Source organism: Pelobates fuscus, chromosome 5 (genome assembly GCF_036172605.1).
Source record: "Pelobates fuscus isolate aPelFus1 chromosome 5, aPelFus1.pri, whole genome shotgun sequence".
In the NCBI taxonomy this organism is placed as follows: domain Eukaryota; kingdom Metazoa; phylum Chordata; class Amphibia; order Anura; family Pelobatidae; genus Pelobates; species Pelobates fuscus.
In genome coordinates this window covers 292,281,571-292,294,638 of record NC_086321.1, presented here as the reverse complement: position 1 = coordinate 292,294,638, position 13,068 = coordinate 292,281,571, and the positions used below count along the sequence as shown (strand labels likewise).

The window sequence follows — 13,068 nt, the reverse complement described above, 5'->3', positions numbered from 1 at the left end:
ACAGTAGAGGTTGGGGGGTAGGGGACTGACACATTTGTATTAAGTTTGGACGGGTAATGGCTTAGTACCCTTCTCACAATTGCAAACTGCCGACATGCTCCACCCTCTTTATTCTTAGCTTACCTCCAGATGCACACTCTTCTGCAAGGGTTTCAGCAGGCATGTTTGCCTTCTTCGCTTATCAAGACCTCAAAGTTGTCCATTATAGAAAAGATGTGTGTGAACCTAACCCCCAAAAAGAGGGGAATATCTGTTTGCTATGACACACTATTATTTGATATGAAGTCTCCATTATCAAAACACACTAAAGAGTGGGAAAGGGACCTAGGCCTTGTCATCATTTAAAAAAAACTATGGGAAAAAGCATTCATAATACACAGGAAATACACCTGCTGCATATCTCACCTAGAGCTCTAGGAAGATCTCAACTAGGTGTTACTTGGTACCTATTAGACAGGCCCACATGTTCAGTCACTACTCAGATAAATGCTGGAGATGCGGTACCAAAAAGGGCACTATAGTTCACATTTGGTGTGAGTGTTCAGTGATTAGACTATTTTGGATCATAGTGGCTGACATCATCTCCAAGAATATTGTCTGAATTCTTCCTACTGTTCATGATATGCGACACTCACAACAGAGCCTGGTAGTTTTCCACATCCTCATGGCAGCAAACCTATCATCAGCCAGGGATGGAAATCTACTACTGTTCCAAAGAGGGAAGAGGTGATATGCCAGGTGTCCCTTAACGGCATGTATCAGAAAATAGCTTTTATGAGCTCCAGTAGACATCATAACCTTTGGGGGCCTGGGAGATATGGGAGGATACTTTCGGATCCCACCACACATAGGCCGTGGGAGAGATGGCACCTAGGTCCGCCACTGGGTGAGCCATGACTATGCTCTAGGAGGCATGTATTGCTTGAGGTATAGACCCTTACCGATTTTCTTATCGGATACAATAAGCTAGTGAATAATATAGGGGGTCCCAATACTGAGTTTAAGATGTTACCTAGGTTTAGCCAATGAACCCGCCTAAGGTGACTACTATGGGCTCTTGTACTATGTCCTCTTAAGGTCTGGACACCCCCAGCTTCTCATTGGACTCCGCTCCCAAGATTCACTTATATCCAGTCTTTCTTTTCCCAATTTTCAAATTTTCCCACTTTGCTTCTCTCTCATGCTTATTCAAATCTATACTTTACATATGGATTGGTATGTTGGCAACTTACACACGAACTGCAAACTTTGTCCAATGCAGCGACCATAGAAATATTTGTACTAGATGGCACATTGTAAATCTATATCACACATAAGTGTTATGGTCTTAAATGGCCAAGCTATTAACAGGGCTTGTCCATCATGTTATCTTGCTTTCTTCTAAATATGTGTCAATATGCTTTAACAACAGAATTTGTTATTATCAAAATAAAAGAAATAAAGAATAATAAAATTAAAAAAATCACATTACCATTCCCTTTCAGATAGGCAGTTGGTCCACAGCGACCGGAACTGTTTTGAGGGAGTGGGGGGACACATTTATTTATTCTGTTGGAAATGTTGCACATCCAGAGACTGGTCGAGGGCGGCTGGTTACAACCCTGGCACACGTGACCTACGTAGCCTGGAGTTCCAGGCTACGTAATATCAATCATATAAAAAAATTACATATATTGTCAGCGCTCACTGCACACTGGTGACAGAACAAGCTTTTCCCTTGCCGGTGTTTCAATGTTTTATAGAATTATTTATTTTATTTTTATTTATAAAATATTTTACCAGGAAAGATACATTGAGATTTCTCTTATTTTCAAGTATGTCCTGGGTCCACAAAACATTGCATTGATACAATTGTGTACAATAAAATACAAAAACAATTAGTATATTTATATACAATATATATATTTATATATACAAAATTTAACATAGAACAGGTAGGAAATATATAATCAACCATGACACGTGCATTCTGTTTTAAGGTATGTAGAGAGGGATCTCTTAAAGGACTTTAGGCTTGGGGAAGATTTTAAAGTGTGCGGGAGGTCATTCCATAATTGCGGTGCTCTGTAGTAAAAGGAGGATCGGGCTGCTTTCTTTTTGTACTGAGGTAAATAAAGTGCTGGTTCTAGATCGGAGGTTATAGGAGGTGGGAACAGCCGAGGAGAGCATTCAGCTGAGCTAGGGTGGGAGCCTCTCAGAAAAGCTCTCAAACACAAGGCAGGAAAGATGAAGGGTGCGTATGGATTCCAGCGACAGCCAGTTTAGTTCTTTTAGCATGTCACAATGGTGGGTCCTGTAATTACATTGTAGCACAAATCGGCAGAACGAGTTATACAACCTTAAGTTTATTAAGGTGGGTTTGCGGTGCAGGTGCATACACTACATCCCCATAATGAATGATTGGCATCAGCATGTGCTGTACAATCATTTCCTTTACTGTAGGGCTTAGGCAGGATTTGTATCTGTACAGGGCACCTAGTTTTGGATAAAGTTTAGATGCAAGTTTTTCTGTGTGGAGGCCAAAAGATAGATTAAGGTCTAACAACATACCCAAGTATTTGAAAGAGTGGACTGCGGTCAGTGTGCTACTTGAATTAATTTTGATGGATAGGTGTGAATTGTGTAATTTGTGCAATATAGGTACTGTTCCAAAGATCATTGTGACAGTTTTGTCAGTGTTTAGGAAGAGTTTGATTTTTGTGATCCACTTTTCTACCTCTGTAAACTGGTCTTAGAGCACAGCCTCAAGCATCGGTAGATCGGAATAGCTTGCATAGATTACTGTGTCGTCTGCGTACATGTGTACATTTGAAGATTTGCAGACATTAGGCAGTTCATTTACAAATAATGTGAATAGTAGGGGGCCGAGAATGGAACCTTGGGGAACACCACACGTGACTGGTAGAGGGAGGGAGTCGCTGTCAGAAATGGACACATATTGTGAGCGATCCGATACATACGATCAAAACCAGGTTAGCTGACAATCACCAATACCTGAGTTTTTGAGTTTGTGCAGTAGAATGTCGTGGTCTACTGTGTCAAAGGCCTTTGCAAAATCACGAAAAATAGCTCTCCTTAGGTCTCCTTGTTCCATGCCAGTTTGGATGTCATTGCAAACTTTTAAGAGGGCAGTTGTAGTGGAGTGATTTGGGCGAAAATCTGATTGATCAGGGGTCAGAAAGTTAGATTGTTGGCAATACTCACATAGTTGCGTATGAACGCATTTTTCTAAGATTTTTGACAATACTGGGAGCAATGATATTGGGCGATAATGGATTGGGAGAGTTTGTAATTTATTTTTGACTTTCCAATAGTTTCTAGAGTTATTGTTCAGATTTTCACGGAAATATTGGGCCTTGGCCAATTTTGTTTGTTTTGTGCCAGTACGCTTGAATTTTGACCACAATAAATCCAGAAACTGGTACATTTGGAATGAGGTTGGAATAAATCCAGAAACTGGTACATTTGGATGAGGTCAGCTGTGATCCAGTTCATATGTGCTCCTTTTACTCACCCCTTACAGAGCGGGGCATGCAAATTCCAAACTTGTAAGAGTTAAGACTAAAGGAATTCAACTGCACAGTCTAGATATGGGATAATGTTTAATCTGTGCCACGGGAGGTTCTTGATGTCATTAAGAAATGATTCAAGATGAAATTTTTGTAGGACCTGGTGATTTTAACCTTGGGAGAAAATTTAGTAGCCTTTATTTTGCGCACGCAGTACACTATATAGTGATCACTGAAATTCCTGGATTCTATCAGAAGGTGTCCTACCTCCTTTCACCATCCCACAGCATGCGCATGCACTCTGAGCTGGTGAAAATGGTCCAAGCAAACACTTCTCTATGAAAATCATTCGATTGGACCACAAATGATGCACCATGACATCAGACAGGGAGTGGAAAGAAAGCGAGGATGACCTTTCCCAGCACTGGATTAAAGGTATGTTTTAATACATTTAATAGTGTTTTAAATACAATAAGGGGAATGGACAAGATTATTAGTGAACAATAGAACATTATAAAGCTAGTGATACATGTCATGAAAAGGACTATAGTAACCTTTAAAGTTCCTTTCAAGTGTGAAGCATAAGCCTCAAATGCTGCAAGGGGCACAACACCTTCTGAGATTTACTGAAGTTAGACTGATCTTCTGCACAGGCTCACTAATTGGAAATATATATGACCAGAAAGGGCATCTGATAAATATACATATTTGGCATTTCACTTAATCCAGATACCACCGAGTATTCCATTCAGGGAAAGGTACCTCAAATGGAGACGTCCTGCTAATAAATTTATCTAAGCTTCCACCCAGGAAGGCGGTTCAGTTGATCAAAAAAATTGGCAAATGTACATTGACATTCTTTTTTGTTTTTCCATTCAGTGAATCACATATTTAAGCATATAAAGACATTATATGTTTTAGTTCACATTCCATGGTACGTAGCTTCTCCTATTACAATGCTTTAACTATAATGCATTATCTAATCAGCATCAGGGTTGCTGTTTTGGCTGCTTCGTTATTACGGCAAATGAACACTTTAATAGTTGGGTATAAGGCATGCTCCTAAGGCCAGTGGAGAACCAGTGCCAAACCAAAATCTACCTAGGTGTGCTGCTATCAAGCTACAGGTATTTGCAGGCAAAGTGAACCAAAAAAAAAGCAACAACTTAGGGAACCACTTATCAATTTTGCCAAATACATTTTTTTCAGAGTTTCAAAACTCAACTTTTTACTGAAAGGTGGAAAATAGAATTGGACGTGTTGGAGGAGGGGTAGAGTTTTAATTCAATCTGATTGGGTGTTCTGCTTTCTCCTGTTTGATTGGACCTGACATGTCATATGTTATGGTTCTCAAAGACAAACATTGCTTATTCACCAGGAATAGTCTTTCATTCTATAAATTGTATCATCACCATCTGCCTTTCTTTTACTTGCCTGGGCTAGTACAACAGAGCAGAGTCTACTTTTCTGCTTTACGTTTTCCCACCTTTACGAATACTTCCTGGATGCGCAATTTTGTTTCGTCTGCATTTTGTGTCAGCGCTCCATGGATACGGACCGAGGAGCAGAGTTTGTGGCCAGGAGAAGAGAAAGGTAAGTTTAAAGGATTGGTGATAAGAGACCCAGAAGGAGTGGGTATATCTTTGTCACCAGGCATGTTGGGGTGTATGAAACTGGCACCAATAACAATTTTATTGAACTGAAAACCTAAAATGGGTTGATTAACCCAGAGAAGAAAAAAGGGGGGTAATATAACTTTAAGGACTAAGCAAAACGAATTACTCACAGGAAAAAACAGCAATAAAGGAAGGTATGAGCAGGAATACTTAAGGAGGGAGCAAGGAGCCGTCCGACCGCCACTGCAGCTTTAACCCAACTCTGAGGCCCGGTCGTTGGGGGTGGAGCTGCGTGCCGAGCACGGGAAGCCAAGAAAATGGCTGCCGCGAGCGGCAGTGAGGAGAGCACAGAAGATAAAGCCGGGTAAGCGGTGCTCGCGGCGAATGTGTAATCACTTACAACGTGTACACATTCATGCGCCGCGAGCAGGGAGCCGGCCTCTGAGCTCTGTGGGTGGCGGCCGTTCACGGCACAAGTGGAACAAAAAAGGGCGCGAAGCGCCGGATGCGACTCCAGCCGACGTCCCCGAGCCCGCTTGCAAATTAGGCTCTGGGGACAGGCTGGACCGGAGAACGTTAAAGGCAAATAACAAGGTTTTAAAGTAACAAAATCATCATAATATAACATATCAATAAAATGAATCAGCAATAAAGTAATAAAGTAATAAATTAAAGTTATCAAAGAAATAATAATCCCACAGTTAAGGAGCCTGAGGGATCAGATATACTTAACTGAGGGAGCAGCAAAGAAAGAGGAACAGGATTGGTTGCCAGAGCCTATTATGCTGGAGGAGTGGAACCTGATTGGCTGTTCCTGTTACTGGGAAGAATACACCTGAGACTGTTAATGTTACTATTGGTTAGGTTTAGAAAGTTTTTTTCTTTGCTGCTGAGGGAAATAAAGAAAGAGTGCAGCATAATAGGAGCCTCCGTGTCTTAATAAAATTCAAGATTATCCATTTTGGGTTCTCAGACTTTGATTGGCATTAGTGACTTTATGATCTTCTAATTTCCAGATTTTGTCCTGTTCTCTGATTATACTCTCATCACTCCTGTTCCCCATAATTTAGGATGGATAGAAGTAATGTGCAAGGAGTCCTCAGGTTCCATCCACTGGTAGTAATTAAAATTCTTTAATAGTTTGACACCTACCTTGCTGTATTGGGTACCTTCTCACGTGAGTAGAGAGAGAGTTTTTTTTTATTAAGCAGTTTTCAAGTTCACAGTGGTCATTGGTGGTACAAAGTTCGCAGATTATGTAGTTGTATATGTATACAGAAGAGAAATGTTTCAGTTATGCAGTTACATACATATTCAACACAGTAGTCCACTTGAACAGAGTTTTTTATTTGTTTTCAAACTTGGGATGAGTGGGGGGGAAGTAGAATAGAGAGCTGAAGCTGAAGTTATCCAGTAACTATCTTGGTCGATAAGGGGTCCTATGTGAAGCGTGGAGGGGTGCTTTTGTGCCTCTCTTGGAAGAGGGTCGAGTATCTTGGTGTGACCTTGTTTACCCGGGTGAGCTACCCCTCAGGATACATTGCATTTGTGTTCATTATTATTACATATTTTGTGGTATCTATGATGAACTCGGCTGTCGAGACTTCAAACAGTGTCCTTAGGGCGGAGATACCCAAAGGTTGCCCTGGTGGAGAGAGCTGTTCTGCTTGCTAATTAATAGAATCGGGTCGCGTCTATAAGCTGTCTACATTGCTGTATTGTTGGCACCTCCGTTTTTTTTATGATCTACTGATCAGTGCTATGTTGATCTGGTAAATTAGGTATCTTGTTGCTTTAGGTAATTTGGGTGGATAGTTATGGAGTAAAAGGCAGTCAGGAGTTTTTGGCAAATTAACGCCTGTGCTGTCGTGGATCAGCGCGGTTATCGCTGCCCAGTAAGGAGTGAGTATTGGGTATGTCCACCAGATGTGCATCATAGATCCGGCTCCAGAGGTGCATCACCAGCATCTATCAGAGGCGTCAGGGTATATTCGCTTAAGGCGTGTGGGTACTAAGTACCACCTGTATAGGATTTTTCTGGATAATTCAGTATGGTTGGCGCTGAGTTTTTTAGGAGTGAGAAATATCTCCCTCCACGTTGTGGCAGGCATGGTTTGCCCAAAATCTTTTCACCATGCCATGGCAAAGGTATACCTTCATTTTCTAAAGCCACCCATTGAGGTGGTGAGCTGTGGGTATGGATTGGTATCATGCAGTTCAGAATAGCTGCCTGGTAGTACATGCGGAGATTTGGTGCATTCATCCCTCCTTCAGCTGTTTTTTGATATAGGATTATGTGCTTTCACTCTTGGTATCTTATGTTCCCAGGTGAATTGGTTAAGTAACTGTTGTGCCTCCTTAAGGTATGCGGTCAGGAGGTGGATGGGTAGAGTGCAGAACAAGTATTGAAATTTAGGGACTATGATCATTTTAATGGCAGCCAGTCCATGTTAGATATTTAGATAGAGTAATTTTATACCTCCGCTATATCAAGCACACCCATCAAAGATTTAAATGTTATTTCAAAATAGTTTATTGCTAAAAATGGCAAGTTTAGGGAAGGACTACTTTCTAAACTGGGTATTCTTTAGAAAGTTAAGACAAGTGTACACTTCCAACTAGTGACAGAGCATGCTAAGAGTCAAATCATTCTGAAATAGTATGTCAGACAACCAGTCAATGACATCTAATGACTGACACCATAACCACTGTGACAAACGCTCTTTACCATGGACGTTTGCCACAAACTTCTGGAGGAGTGTGGAAGCTGGCCTCCTGCCCACTGACTATGGTCCAGGTCAGAGACCTTGTTCGGGAGATAACCTCCCCAGACGCCATTAGCAGCTTTCCCTTTAAACCTTGCCATATATCACTATGTTCCTTTGCAGCCTTAGTTTATGTGGGTCTAAAGTAGCTAATAATGCTTAGAAAGAAAAGATAAAATATTTGTTTAAGCAAATCTTGAATGAGAGAAAAAAATAAAAAACAGAAAAATACGGATCTGAATATCTAATTGTTAAGCATTTTTGTTCCAAGAGGAAACAGCATATGGGTGTTGAGTTTACACACAAGTTTAATGAGTTTTTACACAGAAGCTACTGTATTTCCTGTTTTTGGTTGCAGTTGTATTCGGAAACAGACATTGCAAGTAGTGTAGTTTATAGTTCTTATATTTTCATCATCTCCCCTTACAGTAGTTTGCAGTCATTTGGGAAAAGGGTCATGCTTTGTGGGTTTGAGTGCATCTTACTAATCCATATATCAGAACATGATCAGCCACTCCACTAACAAAGAGGTTATCGGAGAGCACGTGGCTTGGCCGATGGAATAATAAGGTTTGCTTGTGGGGAAAATGCTCAGATGTATAAGTATAACTTGAAATGCATTTCAATATTCTGTGTTGAAGTTGGCATTTAGAGAGCCATAAGGATTAAGGAGGACCAGGGGAGCTCTAGTTAATTAAGTATATGCGCACTTCTTCACTATTCCTGCTTTAGAGAAGAACATGGAAAATAATTTGGCTACCATGTAGCATTCTTTATAATAAATTTCCAAATATAAGTCCAGAAATGCAAGGATTATACATTATTAACATATTATATAACAATATAAACTGTGCTACATTTGTTTTTACCTTCTGAACCTCTAGACAAGCTTCCAATCATTTACAAAATTATACGTTTATAAATAAATCAAAACTAAAAGCCATGTCAGGTACTTCTATAAAAAACAAAACAAAACAAAAAAACCCTGGTGTGTGAGAGTGTTAAAAGCACAAGGATTCAATGAGTCTTTCATAAGACCTATTCCATGTAGCTTTTCTGATCATTATTCTGGCACATATAATGTCACTTATTCCCACCATGAGATAGTTTTTGTATGTCTGTTTTTGGAGTACTGTGTTATGCACAATTAGGCAATATTGTAGTTGTGTATACTAGACAAACAGATTGACCACGAGGTGTCATCGAAGCTTGGGAAATATTCTGATAAAGAGGATCATGCTAATAAAAGTAAAGCATACAAAAATAAGCATGATCCAGAGGAGCCAGTTAACGGATTTCTTGGCATGCTGTTCTAGTCGGTCTGATTCAGTTTTCAGCTTTTCAAAGTTTTGGTCAGCAAACTTCATCGACTGGGACAGTGTCTGGATGGAAAGAGAAAAGGTGAAACAAACAAATAAATAAAACAAAAATCAAGAGAGTAAAGGTCAAAGTAGGATATGCAAGAGAGTCAAGTGAACCTCTGGGATTTAGTACCTGGTTGTCCTGCTTTATTACACTTTGTGCTGCCAGCGTATTATTTTTAAGGTTCTGGGTCAGTCGTAGCATCTCTTCAGCCAGTTTCTCCTGCATATTGTGATGGTGTTTAAGTACAGCATCAAGTTCTGCTGCCGACTGCTTGTCATCAGATGTAGAACCCCTGTGAGACAGACAGTGTTAGCTTTGCAGCTACAGGATATTCTAAGAAGTTATTGGAACTTCTAGGATCTAAGTGTAATGGTAGACAGTGGCATATTTAAGGCTTTGGTACCCAATAATATCTACAGTAATACAAGTAACATATTAATCTCTCTGTTCAATTAAGCAAGAGTTGTGGTTCTTCATTTACACAAGGGACTGGATTATTAAGTTAAATAATATAAAAACTAAAAAACCAAGGCATCTATTAGCTATTCCATAACTGCATGTTTTGCTATCATTTTTTACCTTTGCTTTTAACTTTTTTACGCTTCATTTGTGCTCAAGACTCAATCTGATGCCTTTAACATTAAGGTACAGTGAACATTTGCCTCAGTCTAGCACAAGATGGGACAAAAGTTCATATACACAATGTTTCCTGATTTGATTATGGCAGCCCCCAGTTCATGTCTCAAATATGCCTACATTTAATCCATAATACTGAGCTTAGGCTTCTCAGAAAACCCACCCACCATCATACATTCAATTGACTCTCAGAATAATTTAGGATACAATGTCAGCTGCACAACTCAAAGTGTACCCCAATTACCAGATTCTCTCTATCAAGAAGTACCTATCTCAGTCCCTAAACTGTGTAAACAGTATTTGACTGTTCACTTTACTTATAACTCTGGACTTTGCTTTTTGCAACCTTCTGAAAGTTTCAATGTCACCACTTGCACTGGTTTATAGTCCCTTAACAAAAAAAAAACATCCACTCTCTCAGTTTAAATATCTCAACTTCCAAATTAATTTCTTTCATTATAGAAACTTCAAGATCCCACTTAACAAAACATTATCCAACTGCCTGTCTAGCCCTGATTCCAGCTTTATTCTAAGTTTCAATAACTAAAATGCACACCTGTACATTTTAGTTTCTCAGGTGTACCAACTGTCCTCTTGTTCCTTTTACGTTACTACACACCACTTCCTCTAGACTTTCTAGTTCTTTTGAGCAGGTCCACCTCTTGCTTGGTTGCTACATCTAAGTGTTGCTTCTAAGTGTGTGTGGTTGGAGATATTCTGGAGAGTTTTACAGAAGCTTCAACTGTCTAAGAGTTTGCCAAGAGTTTTCTTTTTTTACTGTTACAGGTAAAAATCATCTATAGGAAAAGGTTACTGATTGCACAAGGTTTGATTCCATGTTGTAATTTGGTAAGGCATTTAGTTTGATTAGCTAGGTGTTTGCTATTGATTGTTGGTTAATTAGCTAATAAAATCCATGAACTTGTGGCAATAATGGCTACTGATAATGTAGATTTGGTCACTGTTACTGAGACATGGTATAATGAGAAAAATCACTGGGACATAGCAATACCAGGGTACTCTTTATATAGAAAAGACAGGGAAGGCAAGAAAGGGGGAGGAGTGGCCTTGTATGTGAAGGATAGCATAAAATCTAGCCTAATTAAAGTTAGTGAGGCGAACATAGAGTTACATTACGTTAGAATCTGGTTATCACACAGTAACTCGTGCATTGGCGGATCCGTGGTGAGGGGCAACGGAGAAAATAGTGAGTTTGAGGCTCTCCTCTGCTGGCTCATGCAGGGCTGGCACTATCCAAGCGCCAGCCGTGCTGTTTTCCATCACGGACCGGAGGGGAGGTCAGTGATCTCCCCCCCCGGCCCACAGGCACATTGCTGGACAACCGGCAGAGGAGGGAGAGAGAGAGAGAGAGAGAGAACCCTGGGAGCTCTTACCTGCAGCTCCGCTGGGTTCTCCTCTCGCAAGCACGGAGCGTTACCATGGCATGCTCCGTTCTCGCGAGAGTGAACTCTAGCCTGAGCTGCAGGCTAGAGTTCACTCCCCCACTAGACCACCAGGGAATGGAAAGCAATGTCTCCCCCTCCCTCAGCAAAGGTAAGAAGGGAGGGGGGACATTAACTATATTTATTTAATCATTTAAAAAATATATATCTTTAATCTGCCCCATCCCCTCACACAAACTATAACCCCCTACACACGGCACCACATACAAATATACAGCCCCCCCCTTACACACACAGGCCCCTCATAAACACACACAGCCCCCAATACAGACTCTGCCCCCCTTAAACACATAGCCCCCATATGCACACTGCCCCAAAACACACACTGCCCCCCTTAAACACATAGCCCCCATACACACACTGCGCCACTCACACACAAACACACTGCTCCCAATACACACACTGCACCCTTTACACACAAACAGGGTAAGTTATCAAATGGTTTTTTTTTTTGTTTTTTTAACAGTTTGACTACTTACTCTGGGAGGGCGCCACATCAACTCCTGGCACCAAAAACCACTACAGAGAGCTGTAGTGGTTATTGTGCCTGGATTGTTTCTTAAAATGATCTGCCAGTGCCCCACCTGAGATTAGCTTCTGGATCCACCAATGAACTCGTGTAGGCGTGATTTATAGGCCCCCAGGACAAATAGAAGTTAGATAATCTACTAGTTGATGAAAAAGCTAAAATGACAATGAAGGGGGAAGTTAGCATCATGGGTGACTTTAACCTTCCTGTTGTGAACTGGAAAACCAAAATAGCTGGTATTGTCTTTAAAACAAGTCATAGATTTAGTGTTAACAAATGGAGATTTGGTATCAGAGGGTGAAAGTTTAGGATCCAGTGATCATCAGTCAGCGTGGTTTAAGAACAGTGACTGAGTCACACCACACAAAAACAAAAGTTTTAGACTTTAGAAAAACAGACTTTTCTAAAATTAGAATATGTGTAAAGGAGTCATTATCAGACTGGAGCAGTTTAAATGGAGTCCAAGAGAAATGGGATTATTTAAAAGTTGCACTGCTGAAGGTAACAGAAAATTGCATTAGGCTCGTCAGTAAAAGCAAAAAATCCAAGAAACCACCGTGGTACTCCGCAGATGTGGCCAAAATAGTAAAAAAAAAGTTAGCATTTAGTAATTATAAAAAACCATTGAGTCATAGAGTGAGGAAGATAGACACATCTATAAGATTAGGCAGAAAGAGGCTAAGCAAGTTATAAGAGCTTCCAAATCACACACAGAAGAGAAAATAGCACAGTCAGTAAAAAAAGGGGACAACATTTTTTTTAGATACATAAATGAGAAAACAAAAGTAAAACAAGGATTAGTTAGATTGAAAATAAAAGAAGGAAGGTATGTAGAAGAGGATAAAGGTCTAGCTGAATGCCTCAATTAACATTTCTGTTCAGTATTTACAGATAAAAATGAAGGAAAGGGGACTCAGAAAAAAGGACAAATCAGTCATTTGTTACATGTGAGTTTACAGAGGAAGAGGTTCTATTTCAACTGTCAAAAGTAAAGACAAATAAGTCAATGGGACCTGATGGAATACACCCAAGGTTATTAAAAGAGCATAGTGGTGTACTAGCAAAACCATTAATTTAACCAATCATTGTAAACAGCAGTAGTCCCGGAAGATTGCAAGTTAGCGAATGTTGTGCCCATTCACAAGAAAGGTAGTAGGGAGGAGTCGGGCAACTATAGGCCAGTAA

The 13,068-nt window shown here is 40.3% G+C and overlaps 1 protein-coding gene across 1 annotated transcript in view; it reads right to left on the bottom strand.

The window, feature by feature from the left end:
• Positions 1-8,277: 8,277 nt before the first annotated feature.
• The window catches only part of USE1 (unconventional SNARE in the ER 1), a 143,107-nt gene continuing 138,316 nt past the window's right edge, over positions 8,278-13,068 (bottom strand). The window contains exons 7-8 of the mRNA XM_063455444.1: positions 9,385-9,547; positions 8,278-9,272 (exon numbers count right to left, since the gene is read on the bottom strand). Coding sequence (XP_063311514.1) covers positions 9,090-9,272; positions 9,385-9,547 — 346 coding nt within the window. The 3' untranslated portion in view covers positions 8,278-9,089. The remainder of the gene's footprint in view (positions 9,273-9,384; positions 9,548-13,068) is intronic.